Below are 13,282 nucleotides of genomic sequence, written 5' to 3'. Positions count from 1 at the left end.
ATTGCGATTAATTAATTACAAAGGCCATAATTGACTAGATTAAAAATGTTTAATCGAGTCCCACCACGAATTAATTTATGGACACACTTACTATTAAACGTTTGTTTCTCTGGTTAAGTCTAACATTACATTACTTCTTCATGAGTTTGGGTAAAGGAGGACTGATTGGAAGATATCCTTTCAAACAGCACTAAACAAATAATACTAAAGGCACTTTATTCTAACATAGAATCTACAAGCACCCGCCTTTGACATCTTTTCTTTCTGAACGTTCCCACAAGGGCTGAAAATGATTTTAATGGTTGCAGTTAAGGAATCACTAGGATGCCACAATTTAAATAATTTCTTGAAACTCCCCCAAAAATCTTCTTTATAAGTATTTATCACGCATAAAGCATGTTTAGATTTATTTAGAAGTCTTTTTAAATGTTAAACGACTCGAGTAATGTGAAATTTGCATTTCTGTGAGCTGAATTCTTGTCAGAAAAAAAAAAAAATCTCTTTTAATTGTTTTTTTATTGCTGCCGGCAACCTCCCTGGATGTTGAACTCAAATGCAAATGGTAAATCATCTTCACCTCTGGCAGGAGCCAGAGCGCTCCCATTATGTTGCAACCGGTTAACACCATGTTGCTCTTTGCTTTAGCCAGATATAATGAGGGCTAAACTAGAAGTGTTATCGCCGTCTGAAGGGGCAGTTGGGAACGGAGGGGATGCATGTGAACCTGCTGCTGTCTCACAGGCACACCGTTTGTTTTGAGGCCGTGTTTTAAGAACATTTTTTGGACTCACATACCTCGGTGTTGATGAGCTATTGTCCCGACTGATTGTCTTGGGAATGTTCCACTGGGAAGCAAATATTGTGAGTGAGAGTTATGTCAACAACAGATGTATTCAGAGACCAAAACAAGAGTGCAATTTGAGTTTATTTCCGAATTGTAAAACTAAATGTTTGTTATGGCTACTATCACTAATTATTAAAGGGCCTGTCTCTAACTCTTCTCCTTATTATACAGGTAATAGTTGCATGGAGGGTTCCACCCAAATCCAGCACTCCTCCAGTTTCGGGGTCACTGCTCCAAGTGCCAATTTTCTCTAGTTTCTCGTGTTCCTTTTTCCTGATGTTGTAATCACTTGGCATTGCAATGTCGACCACAACGGCTTTCCTCTGCTCTTTGTCCACCACCACAATGTTCGGTTGGTTCATTACCATTCTGTCCGTCTGTATCTGGAAATCCCTCAGGATCATTCTCTACCACCTTTGGAGGTGTTTCCCACTTTATCCTTGGGGTTTCCAGCCCATATTCTGCACACTATGCCAGCATATTACACCCTACAGTTATGTGCTGGATTGTCTCAAGGGCCTCTTTGCACAGTCTACACCTGAGGTCTTGTCTGGTGTGGTAGATCTTGGGCTGGGCCTCTATTGCTCTGGTGCTCAAGGCCTGCTCCTGTGCAGCCATGATGAGTGCCTCTGTGCTGTCCTTTAGTCTAACCATTGGTAGAATTTCTTGACATCCGCCCCTTCAGTTATGTTTCGGTGGTACATCCCGTATAAGGGCTTATCCTCCCATGACGGGACCTCCAACACCTCATCTTCTGTTCCCCATTGTCTGAGACATTCACTGAGCACGTCATCTGTTGGAGCCTTGTCCTTGATGTACTTGGATGTTTCATCCTGGATAGTGGCTCTCGCGCTCACTAGTCAGACAACCAGAGACAGGGGCAGGCCGTTCCACAATCTGGGGGCAACAGACTGAAATGACAGGTCCTCTTGGGTCCTATAATGAGTCTTGGGGACTACAAGCAGGTTCTGGCCAGAGGACCGAAGAATGCGGCGAGAGGAGTACAGGCTCAAAAGGTCCTGGATGTACTGTGCAGCCTGACCATTTATGGCTCTGAAAGTCAGCACTACAATCTTAGAATCAATCCTGAATTTTATAGGGAGCCAATAGAGAGCTGACAAGACTGAAGAGATATGAGATATGTGCTCTTTGATCAGCGGGATCTTGTGGTCAGGAGCAAAGATCAGTGTTGCCGTCTTGTTTGAATTTATCTGCAAGTAGTTAGTGGCCAGCGAGTCTGTGATGGAGGACACACACTCTAAGAACAATGACAAACAATGGAACTCAGCATCGTTAAAAGAACAATACAACTGGGCATTGAAATTATACAACACATCCTTGAAGTGACCGATTATTTGAACAAGTTGCAAAATGTACAGTAAAAACAAAACAGGATCCAAGACTGACCCTTGTGCCACTCCGCAGGACAGATTGGTCACAGCTGAGAGGCTAAGAGAACCACTGGAGGACAGATCCAGATAGTCACATCTTGTTATGAAGCCAATTGATCAATATACTGTGATCCACAGTGTCAAAAGCAAAAGTCTAATTGAGAAGTACTAGTACTGTGTAGCGGCCAGAGTCCGCTGCCATCATCACATCACTAGAAACTTTGATAAGCTGATATAGCTGTTTCAATGGAGTGTAATTTTCGAAAACCAGAATGGAATGTATCAAACAAGTACTTCTTCCAAAATTTTGGAAATAAATGATAGCTTTGATATGGGCCTATAGTTTTTAGGTTCTGAAGGTTCATTATTTTTTACCACAGGGCCGACAATATCAAACATTTTCAGCAACAGAGGTGTTGGGACAATGTTAGCGGGGCTCGAAGACAGTTTCATATTAAGGTCTTCACATCCTATAGGCTGACTGGAGTCAAGGAAAACCAAGACGACACCGGGGAAAACTCAAACACTGATTAACACTGGCCCTGATGTTGTTGATGTTGACCCTTGAACTCTGTTTACAAAAAACAACAAAGGTTGTTACAGTCCTCATGTGATTACACAGGCACAAGAGGAGCCGAAGGTCCAGTAAGATTTTCAATGGTGTCAAATAAGACATTAAGATTTTTCTTATTGCCTGACACAAGATTGGAAAAATAAGCTGAGCGAGCCTGCTTTATAAATTCATTCAGTTCCAGCATCATGTCTTTTAAATGGAATTTGTTTAGCTCTAATTTAGTGGCCGTCCACAGACACTCTGCCCTCCAGCATTTTTTCTTAAAACTACAAATGTTCTCATTCATCCATGGGAGGGCCTTTTTATGTGACCCTGACCCTGTTTGCACGTTGTTTTTTGTGTAATCAGTAGTTTTGGTCTCGTGAAATACCCTGGCTATCGAGTCTCAGAGAAACCTTTTTTGTTTTACTCCTTAGAGCTACTTGAATTGTGTCTGTGAGATACTTTGACTCTAACCTAACCAATATTTTCTCACCAACTGTATCCACTCCAAATGCCACTGAATGTGTTTCATTGACAGAGGTTTGTTTCTATGGCACTGAGTTTAAGGCTCATCTCTGTCTGCAATGCATTCAAATTTGACAAAGACGTAGTTCCTACTTCTTTGTCAAACGCTGTTGCCAAAGCTGCTTGTAATTTTAATCTTTTACTCAACAGTGTTCTTACTGAACAGAAATGTCTGCTGTTCAAATCAGTTGGTGCATCTGATCCATGCAGTAAACAGGATAGATATGCTATGAATGCAGGTTTTGCAAGTTTGTGGTGTGCTGTAGTCATGTGACAGAGGAAGGAAGTCTTTGGTTGCATTATGTACCATCTGGCATTGTCTGGAACTCAGCACTCATCACCTGTAAAGTCGTAGAGAGCGACCAATACATTGTGATCTGGACCAGTGTTTCAGCCTGTTAGAGCCTGGAACCACAGGGTGGTTTGATGCAATGTATGCAATATCACTGTGAGGGTTATTTGAAGTTATGTGCGCACAAAAACCCAAGGGGTGACATTCGGAATATTTCTAAACAAGGATCAAAACTATAAAATGTAGTAGAGCTAGACCATGAATAAACATTTTATAGATCTGGGGTCGACCTGCTTGTTTTTGGAAAGCAACTGCACAAAGAAATATTTCTTTGTGTGGTACTTGGTGACGAAAGTTTAAGAAACACTATGTAGTCAATGTGTGGACTGAGAAAATCATCTGGCCTCTATCAAATGACAGAATAGAAGGAGTAAAAAAGAACTGTTGCCACACTAACTTCCTAGACCTACATCTATACCTGCGGTTCGCAAACATCATTGTCTCGCATACTCCTTAGGATTTGTATTATACTTGAAGCACCTTTCTAAGTCGAGTGTTGGTGTTGTCCAGTTATTTTCTATAGTTAATTTGATTCAATTTCAAGAGCTCCAAGGCTCCGCCTACTCCTAGTCGGGAAACACTGATCTAGACTACACTTCAATGTCGCTCATGTTGTAGCTACCTAGTCTTTGCTCTGGTATAGAGACACATTAGAGCAAAGACATTTAATGTCTAGACTAAAATGGACTAAATACAAGTTTGCTAAACTAAAGTAGATATTTCCCTTTATGTAATTGCTTAATGTTATGACTAAAACTACAAAAAATAAATAAATTGAGAGTAGTGTCATGAAGTCAATCCCCACTTTTTACAAATCCAATCTGCTTGGAGCTACCACAGTTTTTGTTATCAATAAGTGCTGTGCTGACAGTGAGTGGGAGGTGGGAGCCAGTGGGTGGGACTACAGCCACAGGGCCGCCTCCATTTCACTGCACAAAAGAGAGAGAAATGTTTGTCCACCAGCCCCTCCTTCTTCCTGCCACGTGGTACACACCATCCAGCCCAGTATTTAAATGCAGGAGCTTGACGACTGGCTGTGTCCTACTTCATGCACTGCAAACCGGTGACATCCAGGAAGCAGAAGAGATAGAGAGAGAGAGGCGTAGAAGCAAAGAAGTGACTGGCTGTCCAGATTATTGGACATAGCAAAGATTTTTCAAGACAGTAGTAAGATCTCCTATTGGGACGCTGTTTATTCTCATTTTCTATGCTCATTATCCCTGTTCCTCTCTGCTAGCGGGGGAGGGTGCAGTCGACTGTCCCAGGCCTACATGTCCCAGCATCTCACGGGAGCTTGTGTGGGACCAGTCTGATCATAGTGGGACTATAAAAGCAGGACAAGCAGACAGACAGGCAGAGGTAATGTACCGCTTTGTTGATTAATGATTTGCTAGACCAAGCAGTGAGTCACTAAAAAACGATTGCATGTGAATACTGGGCTACAAGTTTTTCCCCACTTGCTTTCTGTAACACTGTTGAGTTATTATTTACAAAATTATATATGTCTGAAAGCGCTATCTGGCATTGACAGTAAAACTTAAATGTATCAGAAATATGGCCAGTACTTGTTTAACGTACTGTATTCGATAGTGCAGTGTTCTAAAGCTGTTTTTAGTTATGATATTAGATCATTTTATGGGGGTAGACAAGCCGCCAGAGAATTCAAAATGATGCAGTGAATTGCCCATGGGATTAATTAACTTAAGTCTTGTGAGTTTGCTGACAAGAACTAAACAGAGCAATAAGTGCGATGCCAAATGTTGAACAGTACACCAGTCACATCTAAAGATGTGTTTGTTTATCACATGGTAATAAACAAACACTTTTCCAGTTAGATATTGTACTGATGACATCAGAGCCAGAACTATAAATGAAATGTGTAACAAATCAGCCCGGAGATTTGCTATCTTGGTGTATTCAGTGCATGCCACTTACAAAAAGCATTTTAAGTAGTGTGCAGTTTGCTGACTAATTTCATCAGTTCAGTTGGTCCTCTTGCTCCAGGTCGAATCACGACTAATAAAAAACAAAGTAAGATTTCGTATCGCAGTGGCAGCTGTTGCCAAGGAACAGCTCAGGAGTTTCATCACTTCCCTTCTTAGGACTAAAGTGAAATCATGTCATCAAACAATGACCAACATAAGGTCAGTATAGGGGATTGAAGTGCAAAAATAGATGTAGAAAATTATACCAACAGTGAAGACCCAACATATAGTAAATAGAGCAAGAAAATAAAAGCATTGCTATAATGTTGCTGTCAGAAAAATTCTAAAACCTTAATAAAAAAACTCTTTTTGCGTGTTTGATTGCACAATCAAACACAGTGATAGCAACATAATCATATTACCACATAATAAATAACCTATTGTAAATAGGTCAATGTTTAAATATGGTCCAGCTGTGTAATATACTTCAACTCCAAAGGTATGAATGTTTAGCACTAAGAAATACGTTGGTTGTTATAATGCTCCGTAAATTTCATTTGAAGGTTTTAATTAAAGAAAGCCCTCGAGCTGGACCGGAAAGTATTTCTGTCAGTGTCTTTATCAGCCAGTTTTATTGACCGGCTAAGAAAATAGATGGTCTAAATAAAAGATTTTTTGAGGCCTCAAACAAGGTTCTTTGCAAGTAATGGTCATATTGTAAATGATAAGATAAGATAAGATAATCCTTGATCCTTGAGAGAATTCAGATCTGAAGCTTAACAAATACTTGAGGACTGAGGAATCATCACATTTTTCCCATATTGCTTAGCCCTTGCAAACACTATTGAATATGAGTTGTTGCAATAGTGTCTTTGAGTGAACTGTCTACTGCTGACGGGAGTTCAGAGGGCACGAGATGGCAGCAGGATTCATTGATCTTTTTGGAGCAGCAAAATATACTGTACACAAGATAAGATACAGGATCATTTGCCTATTGGATATGGGCTTGTCTTACTTAAACCACAGTTACGGCATGTCCGAGGTGACATTGTAAGTTTTACTTTTATATGTAGGTCGAGACAGGACCTTGTGCAAGTACATTATGTTGAAAAACAGACCAGCTCTTGTGTGAAGGGTGCACAAAAATAGTAAAAACAAGCTTATGCAGAAGCCTCAGTGTCATTCACAGCCGAGTGGGGCAGCACAACTCGCTCAAGGGCAGCACTACAATGAAGAGTAACTATTTCTGTTCTGTTTATGCTCTCACTGCTGAACATAGCTGGATTTAATGCTATTGTTGCTTTGTGGTAACATCCTTTTCGTATTCAGGTTGACATGTGCAGAAAACTTTACTCATTCATCTGAAGTTGTTTTATGAATTGTTCTTGTTTGTTTTGGTACTGTGCAGGGTGCGTGCCCCATTCTTATGTGATATCTCCTTGGTAAATAGTTGGGGGCTTATGGTGGAAAGGCCATGGGATTACAGCAGAGCTAAACTGGGGGTGACAGTGTGCTTGTGTGTGGAGCTATGGTCATCTTTTTTACTCGAAATTCCACACCAAGTTTAGTTGATGGAAATATGCTTTGCTGCATGACGTTTGCCTGTTAGATAGAGCCCTGAAAAGAAAAAAAAGCTATTGTGCAGAATCTAGCTCCAGCAGCACTCCAAGAGTGACAGTAACAGCTTTGTAGCTCATTCATACAGGCTGAGCTACAAAAAGTCAGTCATATAACTTTTCCTGTTATCGACATTTGTTTGAGATTCCAAAGATATAACATATATTTTTCCAATTAAAATTGCCTATATTACCTACTGTGTGATCTACCTCTACTTCAAAACCATAGCCTACACACAAACTGATAACATGTCAAAAATAGGGACAAGGAGTATAGGGTCCTCATACATTTACTTTAAAGCACCTACCTTCAGAGCCTGTTACGTGATTCGTTCCTGCTCTACATGTCTGTACTTCTGTGGTGTCAATAAAGGCCTTAAGACATTGACAGGTCACAGCAAGTGTTTTGTACCCATTTCTTTTCAGTGTTCTCGACCCAAAGTAAGAGTTAAATTAACTGAAATAAAAATCTGGGGATGGTATGGTATGTTTCAGGAGAGCCTCGAGTTGAACCCACTGCCCGATCAATGTCGCCTTGTATTTGACATAATTGCATTGTGTTGAAAGCCTCTGTTCACAAGCCTAGAGGTAGACAGCAGATGGCATGGGCTAATTATTGCGGTCCAAACAATTGCGCATTATGGCGCCTAATGAATGCCACACTGCCCTAGTCATGCCCTCAAGAGTTAAGGTGCACGAACCATGTCACCAAATAAAAATCAATCAATCAATCAATCGTTTTGTATAGCCCAATATCACTGCAGGAGTTGCCTCACTGGACTGCACAAACATAAAATCAATAAATAAGACAATGTAAAGTTCAGGCAAGTGAAGTATCCAGCCCCCTGTCCTGAGACTCTCCTAGAGAAAAAAAAAAGGCAAGAGAAAAAAAAAAAAAAATCATAGACATAGAATTCTTCTCTAAATGAGTAAAGATCTATCTCTTTGACTACAGTAACTTATGGGGAAATTATAGGCCTACCGTAACCATAGTAACAGTTTTCTCCAGGTTACTGCAAGTCTCTTTCTAAAGCTAACCAGATCCGTGAAGATTGTTTTTTTTTTTTGCTCTTAAACAGTTTGTTGGGATTTCCAAGGTCTGCTCCATTGTCTCCAAAGCTTTCGGTAATTACGGTCATGCCGCCTGAATTTGTGTCAATTGGCAAATTACTGGTGAGAAACGAGGGAAATTGTTTATGCTGCTCTGTTGGGAAAATAGGGACATCCCTGGAAGGCGCTGTTTTACATAATATTAAGATAAATTTGTTGTGTGCATTGGTAATATTATAACAATACCATACAGTGTGCTCAAGGAATATACGTAGACACCCCTGTTTAATATATGAGAAAAGAACGCCGTAAAATGATAACTTTCTTTACTGTTAACCACAGTAAACAGAGCTGAGTACAATGAGTACAGTCTCGATCTAGATCCTTCAAGTTGTGTTGTGTATTTTCTACTAGGATTCAGATCAGGGGGCTGGTGGGGTTGATCTCTTCACCTGTCAGTGGCCGTACTGTTGTGCTTGATCCCTGCTTCATGCACTGCAGCAGAATGTGCCCCATGCTTTGCTTCAGTCAAAGTAATTTAGTTGTTTTCTTCTAAAACTCTGGTAAACCAAACATGTATTTTCTTTCTATTTTGGTTTGTTGTGCATTCAATTATCATGTCTGTTTTCATGTCTGAGTGCAGAGAGTGGATGGTTATTGCAGAAAGTTTTCCTAGTCACAGAAATAGACCCGTTCTTGTAAACAACAGATGGCCTATAAGACTGTATGAATGCTGTCAGTCACAACAACACCTGCACTTAAGTCCTTTGCCATGCTTACTGTCCAGCTTTTTCTCAATGGGATGGGCTGTATTTGAATAAACCACAGACGTTTTGCATGCAGTGTTTAACTTCTTCAGAGCACCACTCCCAGAGACTCTCATTTTGACCTACTTGGACTTTTTTTTTTATTCACAAATGAGTTGACCCAGAAAAGAGAATTTATAGTTTAAGGTTTTTCTTTCATTACTACAGTTAAGTCAAAAGGGATAAGATAACAATTCAAAGTTTTTGGCAGTGCTTTTGCAGGTAATCTTCCTGCATTAGTTGAACAAAGGGTGATAAAACGTGTTTATTTTACTTTGCATGTGTGTCTCGACAGCTCTGAAGCCAAAGCCTCTCAAGGCCCAGCGTTCGCTCCCATCAGAGAGACGTACATCCATGGAGGAGAAGTACAAGGAGATTGCTGAGGTAGGCCTTTACTCTCTGTTTAGATTGTAGTAAAAGTTTGAACATTTTTTTATTTTTATTGTGATCAAGTTTTTATTGAGTTGTGTTATCAGGTTACATATCGTTTCCATATGCAGCACAGTTTTTTGTGTTTTTTCCCCCCTCACCCTTTGTGATAATGGGCAGTTATGCACAATACGTTTTCATGTACAATTTAAGGAAACAAAAATGCAGTAAGACAACACCACACATAGATACTACACGCTCACGCACTCACTCACTCACACCCACCCTGTCCCACCCCTACTGTCTAGGCATGGTTAAAAGAAAAAAGAAAGAAAATCAATCAAACAACACTGGTAGACAAGAGACAGAACAGACAAATTTGCTAATTTCCTCCGTCAGTGACATCTACAGAAATAGCTTTGGATACAACATTTTAGACAGGGGCTATACTGTATTTGGAATACATATAATTATGTACTGTGCATTCATAGTTATTACATGCAATCAAACATTTGCAATCAAGTTTCATACAATAGATGCATTTTATGTAACAGGTTTGACCAACATGAGATATTGACTATGTAGGCTACAGTATAGACTATGTAGGCTACAATATTGACTATGTAGGCTACAGTATTGACTATGTAGGCTACAGTATTGACTATGTAGGCTACAGTATAGGCTATGTAGGCTACAGTATAGGCTATGTAGGCTACAGTATTGACTATGTAGGCTACAGTATTGACTATGTAGGCTACAGTATAGGCTATGTAGGCTACAGTATTGACTATGTAGGCTACAGTATTGACTATGTAGGCTACAGTATAGGCTATGTAGGCTACAGTATTGACTATGTAGGCTACAGTATTGACTATGTAGGCTACAGTATTGACTATGTAGGCTACAATAGAATTCAAGGGATGTATATAAAATAAAATCAAGTTTTTCACTTAACAAAGAAAATGCCTCAAGCTGCGTTTTGCTTAATTCATGCATGTGTGAGTATTCAGTCTGTGTGATTCTCAAGAGCTCAAAACACTTAGTTCCATTTGCTAATGTCATTTGCTAATGGTAAAGGGTTCCCCTGTGTCTTTATTAGTCCACACAGCTTCACTGGACTCTGATGCTGATTGTTTTATTGTAATCTGCCTCTCCTGGGTCATTCTCATGAAGGTGTGCCAACATTTGACAGAAATCAAACTTAAGATATTACTTGTATTGTAATGTAAAAAACTTTACTTGCACTTCATATTAACTATAAAAGAAAAAAAAAATCATAGTGTTTTTGTAGTTTATTTTTTCATACCATTTTAATGAAACTTTGCTTTTTTCATTACCGTAACACTTTTTCCTTTGTTAATAGAAACCTCAAAAATGTATTTTTAACAAGAATTTTATTGAGAAAATGATAATATAATAAAATACATAGGTTTTCTCCAAAAACAATGAAAACATGCATTTAATGAACATATTATACAACGTTTTGGTCTTCTTTCGCATACAATTACAACCATTTTTTATGCTAAATTGTCCATCTGCAAAAAATGTAAATGTAAATAATATATTTACATAAAGAACATTTAATAGTCCCAGAAAACACTAAATACAGTTGTTCAAAATTGTAATATAAAATCGTCTAAACAACGGCCTAAAGGCTATGAAATATATGTAAGGTAATGAACAATATTATTTCGGTAATGAAATCATAGACTTAGAGGTGTAAAAAGTGGTTTAGAACAAAAAATTTACAAAATGTTCACAGTTTTTTTTCTTATGTCAGACGAAACAACAACTGAACTTCCGGACAGAAGATGTAGTTGGAATTGGCACTAATATCAGTTCCTTGATATTTTCTCTATAATACCACTTATGCAACCTATTATGTTTAGCCAAAGCTTTCCCATGGTCCTTACCAGTGGTTCAGCTTTAATAAGCTTTATTAGTCTATTTTAATCGGTCCAATCTGAAATGAACAAGACCCTTGTAAGGAGATGCAGAGACGAAAGAAGTGAAACAAGCGACAGTTTTGCACAATTTAAAAATGAACCTTGTGTCCGACGTGAGCACTGCTCACCGCTGCATCCCCTCCACGTATTTTAGTCACATTATTTATATTCTCATAAAAAAACGCGAAACTTGCACTCAGACATTCTCAATAGTCAATGTTCTTTTCTTAAGGCCCTGTTTCCAACCACAGCCCAGTGAAGAAAATGAAATGAGGGAGACAAACAGTGAAAGTCTGCTTGAAAGTCTGTATTTCTGCAGAAAGAGATTTGTGGCCTGGTGCAGATGCCCCACATGCAAAAAACTAGTGATGCAGATGATGCAAATCTAATGTGTCCAACAACAGTTTAAAAAGCCATGATGTAGAACCTTTAAAGTATCGTCATTGAAAATGATAGGAAAAAAACAGTGTCATGATTGTGTCTAGAAAATCTTCCATGTGTGGCGATCAAATGAGTGATGTTGTTGTTGCACCAGGAGCTGTTCAGCCGCAGCATGGGGGAAAGCGAGATGAGGAGCGCCCCGTACGAGTTCCCGGAGGACAGTCCCATCGAGCAGCTGGAGGAACGGCGCCACCGACTGGAGAGGCAGATCAGCCAGGACATTAAGTGAGCAAACATTAAGTCTGTTTGTACTGCTTCAGTGCTTTAACTTCTGACTAACACAAAGCTAATGATGCTACGTTTTGAACCAGTGCAGATATCAGTGTTAATTGACAAATTGAATTAAAAATGGCAACAAATTTAAGTTAGTTGTTGTCTAAGGCTTTTAGCAAATGTACAAAAGACCAGATGTATTTCTCGAACGATGTGTAGTTTTGGAGATTTGATTAAAAAGTAATACATGTATTTTATAACAATATTAACACTGGTAGTCATTGGCACACCCTACAGATTTAGCCAATACTAATTTAATCATATACTTTTGCTGTGATTACTCAATGCCTAAATGCTTTGCCAGTGTCTGATTGTATGAGAGGGGACGATGATGACCAGCTGAATGTAGTATGTGCTTAAAATCTTGTCACTTTTCCGGTGCCCTTCTGCCCCCTGGCTTGCCCACACTACCCTGCGCCCCGCATTGCGCCCCAAGGCTTGAACCCGAGATCTTGCTGCGTGCCAAACAGGACTTCATGAAAATCGACAGTGCAGCAGATTTAGAGTGAGTGAGCTCTGCTTCCCTATTTGCGTGTTTGGCTTATTACATGATGTGTTGTTTCATTGTGAGGTGCCTGAAAGAATCACAATAAAGGGGCCATGTTCATACGGTATATGTTTTGTAGTGGTCTTCAATGTGGGCTGGGAGAAGGCCGCCTTTCACTTCAAGATTGCAAATTTCTTAACAAAAGTAACTATTAACCACAATATTCAGTCATTTCGGGGGCTGTGGCCTTAAAAGAACACTGTAGTGCCCTGCTTGAACTGACCCCTGCTGGTGTTTGCATGTACACTGCAACAACAACAACATTATGCGTGGCTTATTCAACTGCTTTTATCATGGAAACCTATAAAGTTTTCAAAGTGAAAGTTATTAGAATTTCATAGAATAATAGATTTGATATATGTTTTTCTGTTTGTGATTCTTCTTATTTTTCATATAGGTATAAAAATTATTATAAACAACTATAGGTGTAGGTTCTAAAATTATATGAAGCCAGCATGACTCGCTGCGCCCTTAGCATGTCGTAAAGTAATCCAACACCGTCAATAATAAAATCCATGGAGTCAAGAAGTGCAGTTAAAAAACTCTTTAGTGAGAAAAAACATACATTACATGACAGACAGACAGGGGATTACAAAAAAGGGGTAGCAGTGGTCTAAAAACTGTTTGGCTCCATTCTGTGC

General features: G+C 39.3%; 1 protein-coding gene across 4 annotated transcripts in view; it reads left to right on the top strand.

The window, feature by feature from the left end:
• ampd2a (adenosine monophosphate deaminase 2a) overlaps positions 1 to 13,282 on the top strand; it is a gene marked incomplete at its 5' end in the record, with an annotated part of 30,281 nt that overhangs the window by 3,931 nt on the left and 13,068 nt on the right. Inside the window, 5 exons of one of the 4 annotated variants that reach the window (XM_079578609.1) lie at positions 4,682 to 4,835; positions 4,906 to 5,027; positions 9,361 to 9,449; positions 11,916 to 12,046; positions 12,531 to 12,599. In XM_079578609.1, the coding sequence (XP_079434735.1) occupies positions 9,420 to 9,449; positions 11,916 to 12,046; positions 12,531 to 12,599 (230 nt within the window). Of the gene's footprint in view, positions 1 to 4,681; positions 5,028 to 9,360; positions 9,450 to 11,915; positions 12,047 to 12,530; positions 12,600 to 13,282 lie in introns of those variants that run through there. The other 3 variants (XM_079578608.1, XM_079578606.1, XM_079578607.1) reach the window with 3 other exon arrangements.

Source organism: Gobius niger (assembly GCF_951799975.1).
Source record: "Gobius niger genome assembly, chromosome: 20".
Taxonomy (NCBI): domain Eukaryota; kingdom Metazoa; phylum Chordata; class Actinopteri; order Gobiiformes; family Gobiidae; genus Gobius; species Gobius niger.
Note: the sequence above shows the minus strand (reverse complement) of the source record. Positions and strands in the feature narration are given on the sequence as shown.